We start from the raw sequence: 24,981 nt of genomic DNA on the forward strand, positions 1-24,981 counted from the left end.
AACTGTCCTGATATACTGAAGTCCATCATAATTATAATTATTAGTGTTGTGGGAAGTTAAGGCCTGACTCCGCCCTCTTTCCCCCCCGCAGACCGTTCATGTATCGACCAATCGCGTTTCGACGCTGAGTACGTCCTCATGAATAAACATGAATTTTTAATAGTAGCTCCAGCATCTCGGCGCAAAGTGGGGTGATTCAGTTGAGGAATATTAACAGTAAAAGCGTGAACCCCCCCCAAAAAAGGACTTTTTGCATTCTCCAAGACTTCAAGGAGACCATGGCGTACACCAGGGCTTCCTTACTGGTGATTTTACTGCAAATATTCCTCATCTGTTCAGCTCAGGTAAATTTACACTCTAAGCCATCTTACTGTAAACTGTTGTTCAGATGGAGAGTGCAGTGATTGAGGACGTTATTGTCTCTAATGGGATGTATTTCAAATGACTTCATTGGAATTGAATGCTGTTATTATTATTATTATTATTATTATTATTATTATTATTTGGACCATACTGTCCTAAAGACATTTTTCATAACTACAGCCTAATTATATACTTGAAGGGTATTTATCTCCACTATTTTATTTTATTTTTTACATCAGTGTCTGTCTGATATGGAACATCGCCACAGTTTTAGTAGAGCACTGGTAATAATAAATCTCATAAATAGATTTAGGTAATAAAGCGGTGTTAATAATAACCTGATCTGCAGTTAGGGTTGCTCTATTAAACTGACTTTCTGTAAAATATTATGTTTATGGCTCAAATATGTTTTGCCGACACCATTGTTAGGAAGCCCAGCAGAATAAAACTTTCAGATATTATGATGAACTTTATGAAATGAATTAAATAATGATTCACTTATGTGTGTGTGTGTGTGTGTGTGTTTAGAGGGGCCCGCCTGGTCCCAGGGGGCTACCTGGCTCTCCAGGTTTTCCTGGCATCAATGGCATTGATGTAAGTCCTACATTGGATATTTTCTTCAACTCTTTTATCCGTACCTTTATTTCACTGCTTAATTTTCCGAGATGTTCAGAACACGAGTAGGGCATCGTTCTCTGTGACGTGTCATTTATATGAGTACTTTGTTTGTTTGTTTGTTTTTAGGGAGAGAGGGGTCCAGGCCCCGGTCCGGATGGTCCTCCGGTAAGTAGTCGATCGAGTTGTAGTTGAAGACAAATGCCTGCCTCGCTTCTATGTATACATCGTCACATTTCATACTTTAATCTTTATTATATTGTAGGGCCAAGACGGAGACGATGGGAGAAACGGTTCTAATGGACTACCAGGAACTCCAGGAGCAGACGTAGGTCTTATTATTATTCACATTCTTTCTGCATTTCTTTGAACGTTGGTTTATAACAGTGTTGAAAGCTCTTCATTTCTGAGCAGTATCAGTAGTGGCAGGGCACAGATGCTCTATTGAGCACACACTTTCTATAGTTTACCTTGGCCCCAAGGAAGAAAAAAAATGCAGGGGGGGTTGGGGGCTCATGAAAGTTGAAAAAACGTGGTGGACATCAATTTGGCTATTTAGATGAAGAGAGTGGGAGGAAATAGAGAGAGAGAGAGAGAGACCCATATGGGGTGCATGCAGACAGAAGCCTTTTTGTGTGTAAGGAGGAAGGCAGAGGGTCTGGACCACCACTGCTGTGGATGGAATGGTGCCTTATGCTAAGGGACACCAGACAAAATGGCTCCTGTATGCTGTCCACAATGCTCAAGAGTTAAAGAAGAGATTGAGTGTAATCATGTAAAAGCAATTTATCGCTTGAGATTTTAAGTGCGTAATCATAATAATGGACAATGTGTCACAACAGCAACAAGCTAGATTATTCCTACCACTATATTAATTGGACTGTAGGCAAATTAACGCATTTTAGAGTGGCGCACCTTAGACATTTCGTGCTCCTTCGCTGTAGCGCCGAAGTCGTCTTTGCCCCTTTATATACTGAAGACGCAGTGGGCGGAGCCATATACACCGCAGCTGTGAATCAGACACTCGCAGACATCTGACCTCTGGCTATCAAATATTTACTTTGACATCAGTATTTTTCTTCTGCAAGCCTTTAGATTTTAATTCCAGTTAGCACATTCGCCCGATTACATACATACATACTTAACCCATTCAGCGTTCACGACATCAATCGGAGACGCGAGTTTATAAGCTACAACAAACAGATATGCGAAGAAAGCGTTCTGTATTCAGGTGCTTAACTTCATTCTCCGGGCCATCAGGGTTACTCGAGTATTATTCAGTATTCTTGAGTAAATTGATATTTTACATAATTATTATTTTTAAAAATTGTTTCTTTTATTTACTTATCTGTTTGTTTGTTTTTGTAGAGGTATATCCGGGCTGGATCGCTTCGATTGAGAGTCAATTGAGCTTTATAGAACAGTCGTAGTCATGATAATGACATTAGTTGAGGTCTTCGCAAATTTGTCTTCGTTTAGCAATCTGAAATCCACTCACGTTAATTGTGTACCAGCCTATAAAATAGCACTTTGAAACCACAGTTGTTACCAGCTGATACGATAATAATAATAATAATAATAATAATAATAATAATAATAATATTATTATTAAAGGGTTGGGGGGGTGAGAAACACTGCTGATGGGAGTTGCAGCAGTGTCTATACAGTATATCATGTTATATAAATAAGATGGTATACAAATTGTCAGACATTGGCCTTGGATGTAATATAGTTCGTTGTTGAAGTGTATATCATGCATTTAAAAAAAAAAAAAAAAAAAAAAAAAAGGCACAGAATTGCGAATTCCTGAGGCACACCTCCGGTTTTGCAAAACCCCGCCTCCCTTTTGCCAAACTCCGCCCCATGCACACATCCATCATGCAGCGTCTGCATACCGATTTCTGTATCGACTCCTCACTTCATGCATTTAGCTACACCGAACATGGCTTCATACGAGTAAACATTAGGTTAACCTCATAAACTCCCAGAACCTTTCCAAACTTGTATTCCTCGCTCATGTAAATACATAACTTTCCTATTGAATTCACAGTTGGTATAGTGTAGTAGTTTAGTTCTTAGCACCTAAATATACTAATCAGTGTGCAGTTTTACTGACTCGTCTAGGCTGAGTAGCGTAACACTCGTCAAATAATGAATCATTCGCACATGTTCTACATTTAAAACATTATATATATATATCATTATTATACACTGTAATTGGCTGTGTTTATTTCCTCAGGGTATCACTGGGCCTGTTGGAGAAGCTGGCCCAGTTGGGCCCATCGGACCAAAAGTGAGTCATATATTATAAACGTAGAGATCCATTTTAGGAACGTAATTGAAATTTAAAATCCACCTTTCATATTTATCCAACGTTGTTAGGGTGAACCCGGCGATCCTGGACCTAGAGGGAAACCTGTAAGTAAACAAAATTTCAACGCGGTCCAGATTCTCGAACACTCTAGGCATATTTTACATTTTCCAAATGCTTCAGAACGTAGAATAAATATCACGAGGATACAAAGTCAGAAAATAAATGCATATTTAAAGCATTTAAACAGTCTGCCATCTCTCGTATACTGTTATTCAAACTGTACGGCAGAGCTCCCCTTCATAATTTATTATAATATATATAATTATACACTGGTTACACACTGTATAGTAATAAATTGTATCTTTAAAATGGTTAAAAGGTTTGCACGTCATTTCAGTGACAGTTTTCCTTGAATGATTTTACCATATTTGTTTGTTTGTTTAAGTCCTGTCGCTGTACTGATTCGGATTTTGTTCTCTCTCTATACTCTAGGGGGTCGGCGAGGATGGAGAAGCTGTACGCTTATTCTTTTTAACTATATTTGAATTACTGATATTAATTTATCTCTTGTAGTCACCATGCCGGTTTTTAATTCACCATCTTTCCCACGATTTGCATGTTTCCTTGGAAGGGTGCAGATGGAGAGGATGGATTGCCAGGAGAATTGGGCAAAGCTGGACCTCCAGTATGTAGGCTATTAAACATTCCTAGTGTTACCAACAAAGCCTATTAAACGACGATGTTTTAACGCTGTGTGTGGTGCGTGACAGGGGAGCCGCGGAGTAAGAGGGGCCGGTGGCCTTCCTGGACCGGCAGGACCGAGAGTAAGTCTTGCTGAATATGTTTTAAAACATGGATTATTACGTGTATTTGAGTCGTGTATCTCAGTGGGAGCATTGTTAACCCTGAGAATGGTTTTTCTCGGTTTGAAACACTTCCTAGGGCCCCCCTGGCGTTTGGAACGGTGAAGAATTGGTAAGAAATTTTTACATGACGAAGTTTCCGCCGCCACAAAAGTCTCTAAAATTATATCTCATTTACGTTTGTCCGTCTTGCTGATGTCAAACGACGTACGTATAAAATCGAAAACGTTTTAACGAGGGATTTCAGCATGTACACAAGGCTTCTTAGAGTTACATTACCGCTCAAAAGTTTAGACACACTCGTTATTTTTTTTTATCCACATTTTAGAAGAATAATAAAGTCATCAAAACTCTGGAAGAACACAAATGGAACTATGGGAATTATGTTGTGATAAAAAAAAAAAAAAAATCCAAAATAAATCAGAATAATTTAGTATTTTAGCATCATCAAAGTAGACGCCGTTTTTTTGCCTAGAAATTTCCAGAAATGTATTCTTGGCGTTTTCTCGACCGATTCCTTGAGGAATTTCCCTGAGAGGCTTTTAAAACAGTATTAAAGGAGTTCACACCGACGCCCGACTCTTATCGAGTGCTTTCCGGAATATCTCGCTCAGAGTCGTACGCTTAAAAATATATTTTTTGTAAATACAATGCTAGTTTTCTAATGAAAAAAATGAATACGTCGGCACGATTATATTCTTGTCTACAACACCGACTTCACACGTTTAATCACACACCTTCAGATCAAAAGCTTTTTAAGCTCCCGAGAAACATTTCAGTCGAGCGTCCACAAACTTTTGACCGGTAGTGTAGATCCACCTTTAAGGATTGACTTGACTTGACTATGGAAAAGTGTGTAGCGTGTTTTTGTGGCGTGGTGATCACGGTTTCAGTTCCGTTTTGCAGTGTCCAACTTCCTGCACACGGGGACTGACCGGCTATAGTGGACTTCCAGGAATGAAGGCGAGTTGAAGTTTAACTGAAAAGTGACCGAATGCCGAATCTCTTTGTTTACTAAAGAGAGGAACTTGATTGTTTGTGCACGCAGGGCTACAAAGGTATCAAAGGTGAATCTGGAGAACCAGGAAGACAAGGACATAAGGTAACAACTGTAAAATGGGTTCCTGTGCGTTTGACAGGATTTCAGGTTTTTACGGATTATACACATTCCACGCCTGTGTTGTGTAGTTGCAGGTCAGCAAACTGTTGTAGTACAGAGCAGGCTTTAAAATGAAGACACTTTCACGTCGAGTACGAATTGTTTAAAAGTACTGTTCATCATATTCGATCGTAGGGTGAAGAGGGAGAACAAGGCGCCTCTGGAGAACCTGGCGCACAAGGAAAACCTGTAACATATTTCTCATGGACAAATTTTTCAGAAATCATGTCCTCATTTACCGTCCTTGTTTATTCAACCACTGTAAATGTGTGCGTTGTAATTTCAGGGAACACAGGGACTAAGAGGGATCACTGGTTTGATGGGTCCTAAAGGTGACAGGGTAAAGACGGACATATTTAACGCTTCAAAATGAAATACTTTAATAGGTGACTGTTTTACTATGAAACCTCTGTAAACTCTCTCAAATAGGGCCCTCGTGGGATCGATGGTAACGTGGGTCCTCAGGGCGTTCAAGGAGCTCCTGTAAGTGTCGGAATCCGTGTCGGGGTGTTTTTCTGTCCTAACGAACCTCACCTGTGCATGATAACTACTTTTCTAAACCGGATTGATATTAAAATAGTGAAATATTAAAAACGGACATCTACAGCATCCACTTTTAGAAACGTGTCGAAAACCATACAGCGGGGGAAAACGAGTATCGGATGCGTCGACATTGTTTTCAGTAAATATATTTCCAGTGAGGTTATTCACATGAAATTTTCACCAGGCATCGGTATTAACTCGAGAAATCCGGAAATATAAAGAATTCACAACATTAAAGTCCATAAATAAAGTTATGTGTAATAAAGAGGAATGACACGGGGAAAAAAGTACTGAACACGCTAAGAAAAAGCAGTTCTCCAAGGAAACAGCTGAAATCCGTAAGTAATTACACCCCCTTTCTGTGCAGATTAATATCAGCTGGGTTTGATCTATAAAAAGGCTTTTCGTTACCAAGGTGTCACACAAGAAACATCTCACGATGGGTAAAAGCAAAGAGCGCTCCCAGTTAATACTGCTGTCTGGTGGTCAGACATACCTCAGTGGTTAAGACTGATCAGATGGTCATGAGTTCAAATCCCAGCACTGCCAAGCTACCACTGCTGGGCCCTTGAGCAAGGCCCTTAACCCTCAAATGCTCAGCTGTATAAATTATAGAAATGTAAGTCGGTCTGGATAAGGGCGTCTGCGAAATGCCGTAAACGGTGAAAATTTCACTGTGTGTGAATGACATCATTGGAAATATATTTACTGAAAAAAATGTTGACAGCGTCCAATACTTCTTTCCCCCACTGTACACGAACAGTCATACTACAATTAGTGATTTAGTCGTTTGGAACATAATCTGATCCGTCCATCAATTTAGGGCCTGTGTCGTTTAAAGAGTTCTTTTACAATGACTCAGCGGAATAATGAACATCTCTTTAGGGTGATCAAGGGCAAAGAGGAAAAATGGGTGAGACTGGACCAAGTGGAGCTCAAGTGAGTATTAGCAAGCCACACGTTTAACTTCAGTACATTGCCTCGTCAAACTATAGGACAAAAGCAAGAGTCGTATAGGATTGGGTTCGATATACACTTCTTTATAGCGTAACCAAATAAGACCACACCGGACAGTGGTTAAAAGTAATGCTGTCGTCAATTTAGTTTATTATAAACGATGTGATCTGTATCGTCTAAGGGGCCGCCGGGACTTCGAGGCATTGTAGGTTTGATTGGACCTAAAGGAGAAGCTGTAAGTCCACATTCATTCATATTAACGTTTCAATTATAGTACAGACAAATCTCAGTACAAGTGTTGAGCATTTCTGGTTTCTTTCCCAAAGGGTTTGCCAGCAATAGATGCTCGTGAGGGTATCCCAGGATTGCCAGGCAGCAAGGTAATATCATCGTTTTAGTTGAAAAACAAGAACATAAATAGAAGCTTTACTTCCTAAGTGGGTTTGTATGTTACTGGAGGTGTTCACTGTCACTGTTGCTGTTTTAGGGTATCCCTGGCAAAGTAGGTCCTCCTGGTGAAGCTGGCCTTCAAGGGCTGCCTGTAAGTATGACCTTTTGAACATGCGCGATAACGACCGAGAAATCAATTTGAGCTCCAGGGTTTCCTCCCGGTTCTCTGGTTTCCTCACACCTCGCAAAAGACATGCCAGTAGGTGGACTGGCATGACTGCATGAATGTGTTCAGGATTGGCATCCCATCCAGGGTTTAATCCCAGTGATAGGATAGCAACCGTAACCAGGATGAAGCGCTTACTGAAAAAAAAATGAATTCATGACAGCAGTTTGAACAGAACTAGAATGATTTTAAAATAATAATAATAATAAGCAAGCGTTTTTGTTTTCATGTTCTCCTCAAGAAAGCATTTGAATACAATGATGTTTTGTTTCCTTTAGGGTTTGCCAGGCATGCCAGGTCCAAAGGGTGAGAGTGGCAAGAAGGTAGGCATTCACAATTTTTCCTTGTCACCATGGCTGAATCTCCAGCCACTATATATATATATATATAGTAGTATACAGGTAGATAATACATTGAGGCATGACAAGACAAGAAAAAACTTTAATATAATAACGCATTGCGGGCAAGCACATCTTATATCTCAGTACGAAATTATGCCACACGTATCGACAGATTAGCGCGTGTGTGCTGGGTATTAGCACGTGACCAGTATTATGACCTCTGGTCTCCTGTAGGGGGAACCTGGTGATCCAGGTGTGGCAGGACCAATTGGGAACAGCGGAAAGCAAGTAAGTGGAATAATGAACAGAAAATGGTTGGCAAGTGATGCACTGGTCTAGTTTGGATTTTTCCTCACCTGCTAAATCACGCTTGGTTGGTTGGTTGGTTGATTTCAGGGCGAACGTGGTGAAAAGGGAGAAGTAGGACCAGTAGGACCAAGAGGTGGGACAGTGAGTATGCTTCCACTTACAGATCACTGCAAAGAGCAGACACGGAACTATTGCTCGAATAATGTCCTGTGCTGGTGTCTTCTTCTTCTTCTTCTCTCTGATTTTGTAGGGTGAGAGAGGGATGAGGGGTCCAGATGGGCCTCAAGGGCAGCCAGGTCCAAGGGTAAGTATCTAGTAACTCTAGGCAAAGAGATAATCAATAATGTCACAATACAATGGAAGAGATACATTTGTTTAGTGATTCAAAAATATCTGATGGTCAGAAAGAATTTCACGTTGGGATAAAAGGCCGAGAGAGGAAATAACGAGGATCAGCGATAGGACTCGAGAATGAAAGGACTGAAAGGGGTAGAACAACAACAACGTGAAGAATAAGAATGAGAGAAGAAGGGGAAATTATTAGGCAGAAAGGACTGGGAGTGAACAAAACAGTACTGTTGAAGTAATAAAAAATTTCCTCAAAAGTATCATATACAAAATAACCCCAATTTTTTTTTTTTTTAAACAGATATCAGTTTTAATTACAAAAAAATGCAAATGTAAAATAAATAAATAAATAAATAAATAAATAAGCTTCCGTTCTGTGTGAAGAGGCAATATGTATGCTGTATTTCCTCACTCAAGACATTAGTCTTAGTACCCAATCAAAGTGTTGAACAATCCCGGAGACGTTACTCTTGGTCCACATTTTCCGATTTCACGCGCAGTTTACAATCCAAATTGTAACGGAACGTCTTAATAAAGCGGCGTCTCGCTGCTGCGAAAGAGCCATGAATAGAGTGTTGTTATTGAAGCTGAGGCACTCGGGGTTATTTTCTTTGGTAAGAGGATATTCGGGTTAGAACGGGGGTCTGAAAGGAGTCTCTGTTCAGAAGGAATTCCATAAACCAGCCAGGCTAAGAGTATCAGGCAATCAGGGCCCACGTCCACACACAGCTAGCGACACCAGCTTCAGCAGCACGCTGCTTACAAAGTCACCTCTTTTTCATTTTTAAAAAATTTTTTTGTGGTTACCATGCATAAATGATTCAGTGTTAAAATTGTGTGTGTATTTGTCTGCAGGGACCTATAGGGGATCTCGGTCTACCTGGCCTACCAGGTGCACCTGGTTTTCGTGGTCAGAATGGTGACAGGGTAAGGCAAGGATTAAAAAATAATAATAAATTAACATTACCAAAAGTGTAAGAGTTTAAATATGACTTTATATTATGTAGTCCCATTTCTTATATATATATATATATATATATATATATATATATGAATAGAACACTGCAGGGTATGTTGTTATAGGTAAAGGATCCATGTCGAGCTGGTGTGATTTACCACCTCACAGTGGATTGTTTTCCTATAACAGCAGTCCTGAGGTGTGTGTGTTTCTCTTAGACCACAGCCAATGATTACAATGTTTAATTTATTCATAAATAACACAATTTAAAAAAAAAAAAACAGTTTAGTTAATGTTGTGGAACATTCCATTGTGAAACAAATTAGTTCCTGTTCTCACTCACGATATTGTAGATTGTGATGTACAGTAGTTAATTGGCTCTCTGAAAGTCAATAAGACAAAAAAATATATATAAAATATATAACGCGGCTCGTCGTGTTACTGAGAAGCTGGAAAGCGCAAAAAAATCCCCCGTCCGAGAAGATTCTCCTGTGGCAAAAAACATACTGGCCATTACAAAGCGCTGAGACTCTGTTAAAACACTGATCATACATTTTCTTTTTTAAATAATAATAATCATTTTTGTAACTATTTATAATGGTCTTAGATTATCTGCTGTTAATCTAGATAGAAAATGAATCAACACCTTCTGTCCAATCAGATTTGAGAATTGTGTATCTTTCATAATCTTGTTTGTTTGTCCAATATGCTCCATTCTCCCACATTATCAGATGTTCCAAATCCTAGGCATTCACTGTTTTCCTCAATCTTACAAACTTGCGTCAATTTTAATACGTTAAACAAGCCTACAGTGCTGTGAAAAATAACTTGATTTCTTCTGGTTTTGTCTCTCTCTCATACTAAATACAGCATAAAACAAAGGCAACCTGAGTAAACACACAGTACAGTTTTTATATTTATTCACATTTCACCAATGTGAAAAACTAATTGCCTCTTTAAACTTAAAATCTGGTTGTGCCATCTTTAGCAGCAATGACTGCAACCAAACACTTCTGATAAATGGAGATCAGTCTTTCACAGCGCTGTGGTGGAATTTTGGTACACTCTTCTTTGCCGGACTGCTTTAGTTCAGACACACTGGAGGGTTTTGAGCATGAACTGCCTGTTTAGGGTCCTGCTACAGCGTCTCACTTGGTTCAAGTCAGGACTTTGACTAGGCCAATCCTTGTCTTGCTGCATAATCCAGTTTCACTTGAGTTTCAATTTACAGTCTGAAGCCCGGACAGTCTCCTTTAGGATTTTATGGTAGAGAGCAGAATTCATGTTTCTTTCAATTATTGCTACATCCCCACAGCATCACACTGCCACCACCATGCTTGACCATAGGTATGATGTTCTTTTTGTGGAATTTGGTGTTTGGTTTACGCCAGATGTAACGGGACTGCTGTCTTCCGAACAGTTCCACTTTCGGCTCATCAGTCCACAGAACATTCTCCCAAAACGTTTAAGGATCATCAAGGTGTGTTTTGGCAAAATTCAGATGAGCCTTAATGTTCTTCTGGGTTAGCAGTGGTTTTCACCTCACCGCTCTTCCACGGATGCCATTATTGCCCAGTGTCTGATAGTGGAGTCGTGAACAGTGATCTTTATTGATGCAAGAGAGGCCTGTAGGTCCTTCGATGTTGTCCTTGGCTCTTTTGTGACTTCCTGGATGAGTCGTTACTGTGCTCTTGGAGGAATTTTGGAAGGTCAGCCACTTCTGGGAAGGTTCACTACTGTGCCGTGTTTTTCCATTTGGAGATAACGGCTCTCGCTGTGGTTCTTTGGGGTCCCAGAGCCTTTGAAATTGATTTTTGACCCTTCCCAGACTGATGTATTTCAATCACCTTCTTCCTCATCACTTCTGGAATTTCTTTCAATTTTACCCAGTGTTACTGGGTAAGACCTTTTAACCAACTTCATGCTGTTGAAAAAGTTCTATTTAAGTGTTGATGTGATTGGAACAGGGTTTGCAGTAATCAGCCTGGTTGAGTCTAGTCCAGCTGAACCCCGTTATCAATGCAGAATACATCTTCACACAGGCCCAGTTGGTATCGGATAATTTTTTTGGCGTCAATAAATAATCATTTAAAAACTGTATTGTGTGTTTGGTCAGGTTGCCTTTGTTTCATCTTAGAATTTGTTTTCTTTTGTGAAACAATTTAGAATGAGAGGTACACAAAAACAGAAGTATCCAGGATGGGGGCAAATACTTTTTCACAGCACTGTGCAAGGCAGGATTTAAAATCCACTGATGTTCAGCAGTAAAAACGCTAGAAACATTTATCTTGGAAATAAACAACATATGAGAACCGTTAGGATTTCCTAGGACTCGGACTCGAGGAAGCAAAGTATTTTTATCTTTAGATAAAATAAAGTCTTACAGCACTTGACTTAACTGCTTTTTCTGATCGGTATCAGGGTGCAGTCGGTCTCACTGGTCCAAAAGGCGAGCAGGTAGGCCTGTATTATCCGTCTTTCTAGAACGTAGCGTCAAGATGCATCATTTATCTGTTTATCTGTAGCATCTTCATCTGAAAATGCTCTGTGCTTGTCTTTAGGGAGCACCTGGTGAAGAGGGCGCTCCAGGAGAAAAAGGGGACGTAGTACGTAATTCAAAAGAGTTATTTGTGGCTGAATCTCATTTAGAGAATTGAATGACTGACTTGCTGATAGAGAATCTGTGAGTCAAGACCGTAACGTTTGAAGTTTCCTCTTTCCTGCAGGGCGATGAAGGGGAACCAGGCGAGAAAGGTTCGGTGAGTTGGACATAATTTCAGAATTCCGTAAGGATTAGCATGTTGTTAGGTCGGTACTTGACACGGTCACGTCCTTACTTGCTGTTGTTCAGCTGGGAAAACCGGGCGATTCAGGAAACAAAGGTCCAGAGGGAGTGCGTGGACAGCAGGGACCTGAAGGTGAACCAGGTCTGTCAGGACCCAGAGGCATGCAGGGAGAGCAAGGAGAGCGTGGATTACCTGGCCCACAAGGACGACCGGTACGCTCTTATTCTTATTATATCCAGGCAGTTTAATTAAAATGAACCGCCCCGTTAAAAGCCAACTGGATCCTAATTTGAAGTATGAGAGCTGACAGTTTTATGAGGCCCTTTTGCTGCTAATCCACTTGTGGAGCATGTGATTGTGCAGTTAGTTACACAACAGGCTGAATTTGTCCCTGTAGTGAAGCGTGTCTTCTTGGATCACTGTCTTTCAGGGTCGAGGACCCACAGACCAACACATCAAGCAGGTCTGCATGAGGGTTATGCAAGGTCTGTGTTTAAAATATAAAACACTAACAAATGATAACAGATTGAGTAACGTAGTGTGCGATACAAGTCCGTTATTACCAGCTCAATTTGACTAAAGCCTCCTCGATCCTGTTCTATCACAGAGCGGCTCGCTCAGCTTGCAGCAAGTCTGACGCGGCCACTGTACGGCATTACCGGGTCGCAAGGTCCTCCCGGCCTTCCCGGACCCCCCGGCTCGCCCGGAGAGCACGGCTTCCCGGGACACGCTGGAGCCAGAGGGTTGCCAGGTCTTAAAGGACCTCCTGGACGTATTGGACTGAAAGGACCTAAAGGTACAGGATGATAAACATATCTGTCAGTTTAATTGCTTTGGACTTGAATCGAGGTGATTGTCTGTCTGTAATCTTGTCATAAGACAAACACTAAGTACTTACTTGTTCACAGTGTCTTGCAAAAGTATTCACCCCCTTGGCATTTTTCCTATTTTTTTGCCTTAGAACCTGGAGTTAGAATGGAATTTTTTTGGGGGGGGTGGGGGGGGGGGGGTGTTGTATCATTTGATTTACAAAACATGCCTACCATTTTGAAGATGCTAAATATGTTTTATTGTGAAACAAACAAGACAAAAAAACAACAAAAAACTTTAGCATGCGTAACTAACCCCCCCCCACACACACACACACACAAAAAGTCAATACTTCCATTTTTAAATAATGGATTTAATGGTGCTCCGTGGAACGTTCAAAGTTTCGGATAGATAGATAGATTGATATTTTTTGTATAACCCAACCCTGATCTGTACTTCTCCACAACTTTGTCCCTGACCTGTTTGGAGAGCTCCTTGGTCTTCATGGTGCTACATACTCAGGTCTTTCAAAACATGTGTATATATACACAGAGATCATGTGACACTTAGATTGCATACAGGTGAACTTTACTCAACTAATTATGTGACTTCTAGAGGTAACTGGTTGCACCAGATCTTATTTCGGGGCTTCCTAGCAAAGGGGGTGAATACATACGCACACACTTTTCCAGTTGTTCATTTTTGAATTATTTTTTTTTCCTTCATTTCACTTCACCAATTCGGACTATTTTGTGTACGTCCATTCCATGAGAAGCCAAATAAAAATCCATTTAAATTACAGGTTGTAATGCAACGAAATAGGAAAAATGCCCAGGGGAGTGAATACTTTTGCAAAGCACTGTGTGTCTGTGGCAGTTCAAAAACTGCAACAAAAGCGGAAAGTGAAAATAAATTGCTGATGCCTTTATAAGCTTCCTGTATAATTGTGTTATAAAGGTGACACGGGAGACCGAGGAGACAGAGGACCTACAGAACAAGGGCCTAAAGGCATTCCTGGGCCACCAGGTCTTCCAGGTTAGTTCTACTCGGGTCAAAATGATCTACTTTACTAAGGGGCATGACGTTATAGACAAATAATCCACAACTCAACTGGATTCATTTCCTAGAAGCGCACACTCGGAAGTGTTATTGGCAAAAGCCAACCATTTTTAATTCATCAATGAACGACATGCTTTTGAAAAACAAACAAACATGAAGTTACATTTAATGTTGTGCTACGTCTGTGAAAATCAGTCGCGGTTACGTTATAGCAGCTATAAACATCTCTCGCTAGTCTCTCGTTTTCTTCCTTACGGCTCGTCCCGTAAACATTTCACCTATTTATAAATCAGCCTCCGATTACGGAGAGTGTCTACATTATGTAGAAGTCCCTGCGGAACGATAACGGGTCAGAAACGAGACGTTGATATAAAGCCGTGATCTGGATTACGCGCGAGGGAAAACGGACCGACGCCTTCGGAGCCGTTCGATTTGTCAGTTCGACAGCCATTACAATCGTGGTTCTTTGTAAACGTAAAAACAAGGTGATTTTACTCCCTGCCACACGAGCGTCAGGATAAGTTCACGAGCCTGAACACACACACACACACACACACACACACACACACACACACGGCATATGTAAAATTCAGATGTAAATGAAGGAGTTTTGTATTTATTTCAGTAAACATTTTTAGATCGCTTATCATTTGGGGTGAAAATAGGGATGCCTTGGGAGAACTGAACTAAGTGAATACGGTATCGGTTGCTGTCCAGCAGCCACATCAGCTCACACAAACACCTGTATGTGCCTGTGTAATTTCTCAGGTGAGGCCGGGCAGCCCGCATATGGCAACGACGGGCGCGATGGTATGAGAGGGCCTCCTGGTGTACCCGGAATGCCCGGCATTCCAGGACCTCCCGGTCCACCTGGTCTTAACGGATACTGCGAGCAATCACAGTGTGCATTACCAGAACCTCCACCTCCACCTCTCAAAGAATCTGGCATGAAGGGACCAGACAGACTTTAAAGTGGCTGCAGATTTGAAGTCCAGAGACTAACAGAAGGGAAACCCTTCACCGACTTCTTTATTTTGAGGATAAAACGTTTCCTGCAATCACAGTGTGATTATGTCCATAGTGCTTTCTGATTTTCCTTAAAAACATATACCGTGGGACATTTTTAAGCCTTGAGATATTTCCGAGACATCTTTTTGATCGTTCTGAAAAGGGCTGAACGTTCCAGCATGCACAAATGGACTTCCTATTAAAAAAAAAAAAAAAAAAAAGACACGGATGAATTCTTTTTAAATGGTTAGTCATGCAATAACTTCCATAATACACCCAGGGGAGTTATTTTCCCAACTGAATAAACCAGGGCACCCGTGTCTTTACCGAGTAACCATAAGTCATGAAATGTACACAAAGATTCATGTATAGTCACGTCTCAAATGCGAAAAGGTTTATACACTAGTACATAATGTAAATACAGTTCATTACCTCAACTTGACTGTTCATGCCAATTTTTAACCCTTCAGAATTAAACCCATTTCTAAAATCAGCGTAAATCATTTTAAACCTTTGTTCAATTACATGTAATTAAGTGTTAGTCTTCCTATTACCCCATAAGTACAGTCTACTAACTACGTTCAACGTGTGATCGTTTCAATGGTATTATTTATTTTCTAAAATAAAAAAAAAAAAAAAAAGGTTCGATGTCACACCTACATTTGTGAAAATGGGTGAATAAATGGTTTTGATAAAGCTCTGCATGTTTTTGTACGTGACGAATATATGGTATTGAACAGATTCACATGCAGTGCTCAGACACACCTCGTGTCCTCAGTGTATTCCTTTATTTTGTTTTCTCTCATCAGTGAACAGGTACAACTTCTCTCACTATACTAAAACACATACCCAGTGATGGTATAAATAACCGATCTAATAATACACGTTTCAAATACGTAAATCAAGTATCCCAAGTATGTTTTGTTTTTTTTGTTTGTTTTTTTTGTTTAAAGTTACGCACATCAAATAAAAAGGCATACAAAATATAATCGCAGAGGTCCAGTTTGAAGCCACACACAAAAAAAAGAAAAAGAAAAATCACACTATTGACATGGCAGTAATTAGTAAACGAAGTTTGGATAAACGACACAGACTAGATCCCATACCTTTCACATACACACCGTTATTCAGTGTTGGGGCTTTTTTTTTTTTTTGTGACTCGTGATTTTCCTGCCGAAACTTCTCTAAATGCCATCGAGTTATCCCCACGAAATGGCCTCTATTCGTTTCAATAAGGCATTTTACGATCTTCAAAAACTAAATAAATATTTAAATGATACCTATGCTGTTGTATAGCTGTAAAAAATATATATATTATATATATATGTAACCGTTTGGCAGAGGGCACTCCTGTAACAGTTTTGACAAATGGCTGGAATCAAAGACGCAGAAAATTTGCGTCTGTCTAAATTTGATCAAGATCACACAATAAGCACTCACCTTGCCAACACTGTAAAATAAACACAAAAGGGGGATACTCAAGTGAGAGAAGGAGAAAAAAAAAAAAATACTACGACTTTTTAAATCTTTTCATTATTTTCACATGTTCACCAATTATGCACGGAAATATCTGGACTAAGCGTTTCCTGCAGGGCTTCGGCACAAAAGCTCTACTGGATGCAACAGTTGTTGCGATGGCCGTTTGAATCTTTGAAGCGAAGACGCATCTTTGGGCGATATTTCTCCAGGTAGAAGAGCTGCTTGCTGTTAAATGCTCCACGGCGCTTCCTGATGACAAAACAGACACGGCGTTGAACTGATGCGGCAGGGACAAATTACATACAGATCGTTCTTAAAATGGCACCGAAACATCTGACACAGAAAACGTCACACTTTCTTATCTGACGCCAGAGTTTGCAGTTACCCATTAAAGAGATTCGAATTAGTCTTATTCTTTCAGCCATAACAATAAAACCGCTGACAGGTGAAGTGAATAACGTTGATATACATTATATATATATATATTGGATATATTAGCAAGTGAACAGACAGTTCTCGAAGTTGACGTGTTGAAAGCAGGAAAAATGGGCAAGTGTACGGATCTGAGCGACTTTGACAAGGGTTAAATTGTGATGGATAGACGACCGAGTCAGAACATCTCCAAAATGGCAGGTCTTGTGTGGTGTTCCTGGTATGTAGTGGTTAGTTCCTACCAAAAGTGGTCCAAGGAAGGACAACCAGTGAACTGGCGACAGGGTCGGGGCGCCCAGGGCTCATTGATGCACGTGGGGAATGAAAGTTAGCTCGTCTGGAAGGTGGTGGCCTGGTCTGATGAATCACGGTTTCTTTTACATCATGTGGAAGGACAGGTGCGTATGCGTCTCTTTCCTGGGGAAGACATGGCTCCAGGATGCGCTATGGGAAGAAGGCAAGCTGGTGGAGGAAGTGTGATGTTCTGGGGAATGTTCTGCTGGGAAAACCTTGTGTCCTGACATTCATGTGGATGTTACTTTGACACGTACCACATTGTCACAGACCAAGTACACCCCTTCATGTCAACGGTGTTCTCTAATGGCAGTGGCCTCTTTCAGCAGGATAATGCTCCATGCCACACTGCAAAAACTGTTCAGGAACGGTTTGAGGAACATGACAGGTTTAAAGATGTTGACTCGGCCTCCGAATCTCAATCCAATCGAGCATCTGTGGGATGTTTTGGACAACCAAATCCGATCCATAGAGGCCCCACTTCACAACTTGCAGGACTTAAATGATCTGCTGTTAACGTCTTGGTGCCAGATACCACAGCACACCTTCAGAGGTCTTGTGGAGTCCATGCCTCGATGGGTCAGAGCTGTTTTGGTGGCACAAGGAGGACCTACACAATATTAGGCAGCTGGTTTTAATGTTATGGCTGATCAGTGTGTGTAAAATATTATGAGTGACCCCAAGTACAATAAAAATATATAAACTAATTTTAATAATGATTTTAAAATATTTTTAAAAACTGCTGCTAAAGAGGCGTCATTAAACATGCAATGGCACTATAAACACCTGTACACCTGCTCTTTCGAGCAATTATCCAATTAGCCAATCGTGTTTCAGCAGTGCGATGCATAAAAAATCATGCAGATACAGGTCAAGCGCTTCGGTTAATGTTCACATCAAACATCAGAATGGGGACGTGATGTGATCTCAGTGACTTGGCATGGTTTCAATCATTACAGAAACAATCCAGTATTACTATATTGTTCCTAATAAAGTGGCTGTCTATACACACACACACACACACACACACACTCACAAGCCACTTTATTAGGAACACTGGAACAATAATTCAGTTATAACTAACGGTACAAAATGTCCTATTTTCTGCCTGATAACAGCGTGAGCGTGTCAGTTTTCTAGCAGCATGGTATTCACAGATGTGCAAACACTTACTGTCGGATGAACTGGACAGCATCTTCATACTTCATTCCACACTCAATCATAGCAAGGGCAACGAGGACTGGAGCTCTGTGGAGAACCACGCACTGTATTAAAGCGGAGGCTTCATCAGCATTTTCAAACAAACGAAAGCTACTGCAGTGTTACAGCACCCCTGGTGTTGAGTCTTCCACTTGCCAAGCGATATATATAAGCTGGGTCCATTTGCAAATAAACACTATTTTTTTAAACACACAAAAAACATTGTTTCCACTGCTTCTATACTCCATTTCGTGCTTTTCAGGCTCCTATTATACACTGTGGCCAAAAGTTTGTGGACACCTGACCAGCACACCTATACACAGCACACAGTTAGAACATCTTGGTACGCGGCAGCGTTACAATTCCTCAGCCTGCACACATCGCTAAGCACAAAAACATTCGCAATAGTGATGCACCGATGTATCGGCCGATAAAGGCAATTTTTCCCGCAATGGGCCATCCGATGATTAGGGCCGATTATATCCCGTCAATCAAAAGAGGGCGGGAAAACAACGAATTCGTGCTGTGTGTAAAGATGTCTCTCGTGTGGAATGACGATAAAACTGCAGTCTGTAATCTCTGCACTGATAAAATTTTACACCGGACGCTGCAGCAGTGAAGCGGGAGTTTCAGCGTCGAGTCGAAATTTTATTTTTTTTATTTCGCGCTGAATTAAAGCTCCAGCACACGGTTAAAAGATTTATATAAAGATGAGTTGACAAAAAAGTATATATTACACAGAAAAATGTTTATCGAGTAGTATACTTCATATCCAGTTAGTATTAATATATAAAAAGTTGATGTTATATATGACCAGTTTGATGTCGGTGATGAAGTAGAAACGCTTGTGTGTGTGGAGAGTGAATGTGAGACTAACGGGAGGATTTTTACACTTCAGTCAGTGTTAATATGAATTAATAACATTCAATAAGTTCATAATCTTACTTTAATCTTCAGAACTGAGTTCATGTGTTCATGTTCATTACAGTCATGTGTTAACGTTTATGAGACAGTTACTGTCAAACAACTTGCTGAAATGGAGAGAATAAAGTTTTTATTTGCATTTCCTTCAGAATTGTGGAATTAATTATTATTCATTTAAAAGAAGGAATAAAAGGCAGAACGATCGGTTTCGGCCGATATCACTCTGTATAATCGGTTATCGATATCGGCTGAGAAATGTATGCATCTCTAATATGCAATGCACGTTCCACTGAAGATAACGTGTAGCCTGTGCGAGTGTAACGATGACTTTTCCTAAAGTGAATCCGAAGCCATTATTACGAGCACGGTTTAAAAAATGGGATTTTACATGCGCAGACTAGGAGTGCTCTCTCCGTCAGTTGTAAGCGTTTTACATGAGCGCACGTCGTATGCACGAAACGCATGTGGACTTCCTCATCACCCTACCGTGTCAAGCAGGAACAGGAAACTGTTGCCTTTGTTATTGCAAATCTCATACGTCAGTGCTATTCTAGAGCACTACTGAGTGCCAACACTAACCAGTTCTCCTATTATTAGTTAGCGTTTGAATAAGAACAACAACGTAGCTTTCAAACCTATCGAAAGCTCCGTTTTGTGTACTGATTGTCTGGATTATTAAATACTTGAGGTCAAAACGTCAAGTCTGAGACGCAGCTCATGACAACAATTGACGAGAGCAGGAGGATTTAACGCTCATCAGTGCGTACGCAGATGTTTCGGCTCCGATATGCCGTCTGCCGATTTTAAACCTCCTGGATATACGTGAGATAAGCAGCGCGAGTGTGTGAATGAATGCCACTTGCACTGCTTCTGCTTACGCATGCAAAATCACGCAAGCAAGCATAAAACCAGATCCCTCTGCTTTGCATTGCACTTGTAACACGCAGGTCCGCCGTGCCGACTTCCTCTTCTCGCTACGTTCTCCATGTGATAAATAAACTCCCCTTACTTCTTCCCTAAACACTAGACCTGTCATTTTGGTAACCCTAGCTTCCTGCTGTTAAAAGGTTTCATATTTTCCTATGTGATCGACACAGCTTTGCTAACTGACTCTCACATCTGCGACACGTGTTACCTGATCGATCCTGAATCGGGATATTTCAAATGAGATATTTCTTGGTTCTCATTCACTGCACTTATATAAAACTTTTTTTTTTAACCTTAGCGGTTCCAAAGCTGGCAAGTCCTTGGGCAAGATGGCAAGTTAGCGCCTTGCATGCTTTACACTGGTTCTCATTCAACCATTCACACACACACACACCAATGCTACCATGCAAGGGCTAACTTGCCATCGGGAGCAACTTGGGGTTCAGTGTCTTGCCCTAGGACACTTCGGTGTGTGGCGTCACGTGGGCCGGGAATCGAACCGCCAACCCTACGCTTAGTGGACAACCCGCTCTACCACCTGACCCACAGCCGCCCATGACATTTAACATTTCCGTTTCAGTGGAAATCATCAACATGATTTTATCTTGGTTTAAATCAGTATTTCAATTGCGCTTACCTTGAGGACACAAAACCAGCCAAAAAAAAATAAACAAAAAACACAACACTGTCTACCTAGCTAGCAATCCCCCCCATTATTTCAACTTGGAAACAGTTATTGCCCTCAGACAAAGATTTAAGAACTGCAGCAAAACCATTTACACAATCACTGGTTTCACTGTAGTCTTACTGTCACAATATTGTATAACAAACGTCACCTCACGCTCATAACCGTATCGGTCGTTTTATACAACATGTTACCTTCCAAGGCCAGCTACACAGTGAACAGCGACGCAGCAGCCGGGCTCCTCCCGAAACTTCATCCTCAGCAGATTCAACCAGTCATCAACAATCTGGTTAGAAGGAGGAGCTCCGTCATCAAATGGCCAATCCTGCAGGTTTCGTCAGTGAGGAAAAGGTATTTAGTTTTGGAATATTTTAGCCGCATTCATCTGACATTCGAAGCAATAATTCATAGCGAGCGTCGCTACGTCCGTAGCTACACCTTCGGCTGGACTTACCAGAACCTGAATGCCCTCTTTGGCCACCAAGTTGGCATCATACGTCGCCTCACAGACTCGAACGACTGTTGTCACGCCATACTTCTTTAGTTCCTGGTGATTGAAGCGGTGTGAGAAGGATTTTAGTCGCAGGGAAAATAGAAAAAGATTTAATGATCAAGCAGCCTCACTACTGAGCGTTTTGGCAGAGGTTCCCAATAATCTTTATCAAGGAACAGGCTGCTTTTTTTTTTTTCTTTTCTTCTAACAGGTAACTACAGAGTTTGAATAATGATAAACTGTGGCTTTGGACCACCATTAAAGGGCAACCTCAACCAAAACCGCCATTTCACAAATTTGCAAAAGTGCATTGCTTAAAAAGGCTCACCTCAATGAATTTGTTTAGGGTGGCATTGGTAGGATTGTGGGTGATGAGGAACCGCATGTTTTTATATGTGATCTCCACAGGGGCAGGCCTATTCATACGAGCCATTGCTGACAATGAAAAACTGATCGGAATATACAAAAAACGGACGAGGAAACTTCACCGACCTCCCAAAAGAAAACGAAAAAAATTTCTGCAGAAAATCTGGGGGGAGGGAGGGTGGGAAAAGAGCAAATAGAAAGGAAAAAATGAAAATTAACTGATGATTATAAATAAAAAATAATAAAAGAAAAGAAAAAAAAAAGGCTGGTCCTCGGGTGAGCAAGGAAACGGAGGGCCAACGAGGGCAGTGCACTTCTGGAGATTTTTTTTACCCCATCCAGACTGGTCTGGCTGCTGTGGACGCCCCGCTCTCCGTGTCCAATCCCGCCGACTTTAAAGCACTCACACAAGTCTCTCTTCCAGTGAGGTAGCAAGGCTCGCCGTTCACTTGTCTGCATATACGCCGTGCTGAGCCTGGCAGTAGTCTCCACTGCCCTTCAGAAACTCCATAAATGTGTGACCCAATACACCACAGAACTGCTGTAATGGCACAAAGCGGAGAGATGGACGGATCAGACAGAGGCGAGGAAATAAGGTAATGCTCTAAACATGGGGAGTATATCCACTGTCCTGACGTTATCTGAGAGTGCCTATGAAAACATGTAACCAGTCCTAAATATTAGAGGGCAAACAGTTTTGTTGATTGATCGGCACCGATAAAAATACAAACTGATGGTTTTTCCAGGTCGCGCGAGTCTTTTGCAGGAGCGGCCGAGAAGAGTCCACTGTCTTTATACAGCACGAGAGCGGCTTCTAAAGGCGAAATAAACACTATCACTGACTAATTTTGTTGTGTTATTTGAATTGTTTTTGATTCATTTTGGATGTCTCGGTTTTTGTTTGTTATCTGGAGTGTTACTTTTTGGTTCAGTTTGGATGTACATCTTATTTACTATATGAGAGTGCTACAACAACTAATCGATAAACTCGATAACAATCGATTATGAAAATCGTTGTTAACGAATCTCATTATCGATTAGTTGATCTGCGCGCGGCACGAGGTGCGTTTACTCGCTACGTTAACACGCTTCAGAGAGTAAACACTAAAGTTGTGTTCCAAATGAAGTACTATACACTTACACTATGCACTCTCACATCTAGTGCAGTGGTTCCGCGGACCCCCTAGTGGTCTGTGGTGTAATTGCAGGGGGTCCGTGGGAAAGTTTTAAAAATGTTTAATGAAATATATATTTCGCATATATATATATTTTTTATTGATCAAAATATATCCAAATGAGATGTCTTAAAATTAACCAATTTTGTTATCCGTGTGCATTCACAAACATCGGGTTAGCTGAGCTGACGATTGTTCATTGATTTATTTTCAATTTATTTACAATTTAAATTTATGATCATTTGCAGTCACTCGCTCATGTCTGGCAAGTGGAAGAGTTATGTATTATTTTTATGGATGCACAAAAAGCACTGAATTAAACTACAGTCCTAAATGAATAATATATATTCTGGTGTGTGTGTGTGTATATTGGGTTCTTTTCAGTTTTATATAAGTGGACAAACAGTTGTGTAAAGTTTTAGTCTGAAGTTTATATTAGTAACAATCAGTTTGTGGATTTTATTTAAAATAAACAAACAAACAAAAAAATGGGTACCGAAAGCCCCCACTCCAATTAATCGAAAAAATAATCGGCCAACTAATCAATTATTGAATTATTGGTTAGTTGCAGCCCTTATATATGTATATGTATATATGTGTATATATATATATATATATATATATATGTATATGTATATGTATATATATATGTATATATATATATATATATATATATATATATATATATATATATATATATATATATATATATATATATATATATATATCTCCTTGGGCATTATTAAAGAATTAAAAAGTTGTTTATAGAAAAGAGATGTATGTAAAATATTGTGAACATATTTTTCATATTGTAGATAAATACATATGTTCAAGGGCGTAGGTTTGGTCTCAATATTGGTAGGGACACCCACCCACCCCGGGGAAAAAAAAAGGACTGTTTAATGTTGACAACCAAATGGTTTATTAAAATATAACATCTACATTTACTTTAAGGTCTGTATTTACATTTAAATACAAATTATACAAAGCAACAGATCAAAGACTAAAAGATTCTAAATTCTAAAATGTCCCTAGACGTCCATATGCAAATCTACACCCTTGCATGTGTATATTTAAACTAAAAACGAGGTGTAAATAGTGTGTGAAATGTATAAAATGATTATGTACGCGTATAACCTGTATAGCTATCAATACTTTTCTTTTTTTGTTGTTGTAATAAGTGTTGAATATTTTCAATGAAGTCTGACTGAAGATATAAAATCAGTATTGGTCCACGTTTAATAGAGATATTTACAGACTGTCCTTTCTCCCCTTACAGGAAATCTCTGTCTTTCTGGTCCACCATTAGAAAGGGAACAGTGTCTGAATTCCTGCCACATTGGAGAGGAGTAGTTTATAAGAAAAGTTAAGTAACTAGAAGACCTCAAGCGTTTCTGGTTGAGTTTAGTGAAGCAGCTCGGCTTGTTTTCGGTACCTGGTGATCTCACTGTAACCATCTGGACCATAAACTACAGGCTCTGCATCACTAGCTAGAGGTTTTTGGGATTCCCTCCAGGCTTGGTAATGAGTCAGATCAGCTTTAGGCTGACGAAAAGACCTCCACGAAGATCAGAGCTAGTTCAAGTCCTCACAAAAGGAGCAGGGTTGAGGTGAAGAACCGAGCTGGTTAGCAGCTGAGACAGATCATGTGAATGCGGCAAAGCTGACTAGCCTGGTTAGCTTACACTACACTATAACCTGGGGCCCAATGACCTGGAAAGATTTTTAAGCTTAAATAAAACGTTAACCTCAGTACATTTTTTTTAAAGAGAGGGAGAGAGAGAGAGAGAAATAACCTTGTTGTCTAGGCAACAAACATGTAAAGTTACAAACACAATCCTCCGGCTAGTTAGCTACTTAGCTAAAGCACAACGCTAACCAGGTAACACATCGCCGTCGTCGCAAACAGCTCAAAAAAATACAAATAAAACACGATAAAAGAGTAGAAATTTGTAGA

At 40.3% G+C, this 24,981-nt stretch overlaps 2 protein-coding genes and 1 long non-coding RNA gene across 4 annotated transcripts; 1 reads left to right on the forward strand and 2 right to left on the reverse strand.

The window, feature by feature from the left end:
• The first annotated feature begins 168 nt into the window (after positions 1–168).
• Positions 169–15,743, forward strand: col9a1a (collagen, type IX, alpha 1a). The gene is made up of 32 exons (XM_017477666.3): positions 169–344; positions 892–957; positions 1,108–1,146; positions 1,244–1,306; positions 3,218–3,271; positions 3,361–3,396; positions 3,785–3,808; positions 3,924–3,977; positions 4,063–4,116; positions 4,235–4,267; positions 5,062–5,118; positions 5,204–5,257; positions 5,450–5,503; positions 5,601–5,654; positions 5,744–5,797; positions 6,743–6,796; positions 6,996–7,049; positions 7,141–7,194; positions 7,302–7,355; positions 7,709–7,753; positions 8,006–8,059; positions 8,168–8,221; positions 8,331–8,384; positions 9,284–9,355; positions 11,808–11,843; positions 11,948–11,992; positions 12,113–12,145; positions 12,238–12,384; positions 12,603–12,657; positions 12,780–12,968; positions 13,940–14,017; positions 14,810–15,743. The coding sequence occupies exons 1-32, from the start codon at positions 279–281 to the stop codon at positions 15,010–15,012; spliced, it is 2,043 nt and encodes a 680-aa protein (XP_017333155.1). The 5' UTR covers positions 169–278; the 3' UTR covers positions 15,013–15,743.
• Positions 9,460–12,244, reverse strand: LOC124628574 (uncharacterized). The gene is made up of 2 exons (XR_006983163.2): positions 11,786–12,244; positions 9,460–9,875 (listed from the first exon to the last, which is right to left on the reverse strand). It is a non-coding gene; the product is annotated as an uncharacterized LOC124628574 (long non-coding RNA).
• A 72-nt stretch (positions 15,744–15,815) lies between the features above and the next one.
• Positions 15,816–21,944, reverse strand: ptp4a1 (protein tyrosine phosphatase 4A1). 2 transcript variants are annotated; one of them, XM_053683244.1, is made up of 5 exons: positions 21,812–21,944; positions 21,445–21,537; positions 21,185–21,315; positions 18,428–18,502; positions 15,816–16,773 (listed from the first exon to the last, which is right to left on the reverse strand). In XM_053683244.1, exons 1-5 carry the CDS (start codon positions 21,914–21,916, stop codon positions 16,560–16,562), a joined length of 618 nt encoding a protein of 205 aa, XP_053539219.1. In that variant the 5' UTR covers positions 21,917–21,944; the 3' UTR covers positions 15,816–16,559. The 2 variants fall into 2 exon arrangements, with proteins under 2 accessions (XP_053539219.1, XP_017333279.1); XM_017477790.2 differs by having other exon boundaries at positions 15,816–16,777.
• Positions 21,945–24,981: the final 3,037 nt, after the last annotated feature.

This window comes from Ictalurus punctatus, chromosome 10 (genome assembly GCF_001660625.3).
Source record: "Ictalurus punctatus breed USDA103 chromosome 10, Coco_2.0, whole genome shotgun sequence".
Taxonomy (NCBI): domain Eukaryota; kingdom Metazoa; phylum Chordata; class Actinopteri; order Siluriformes; family Ictaluridae; genus Ictalurus; species Ictalurus punctatus.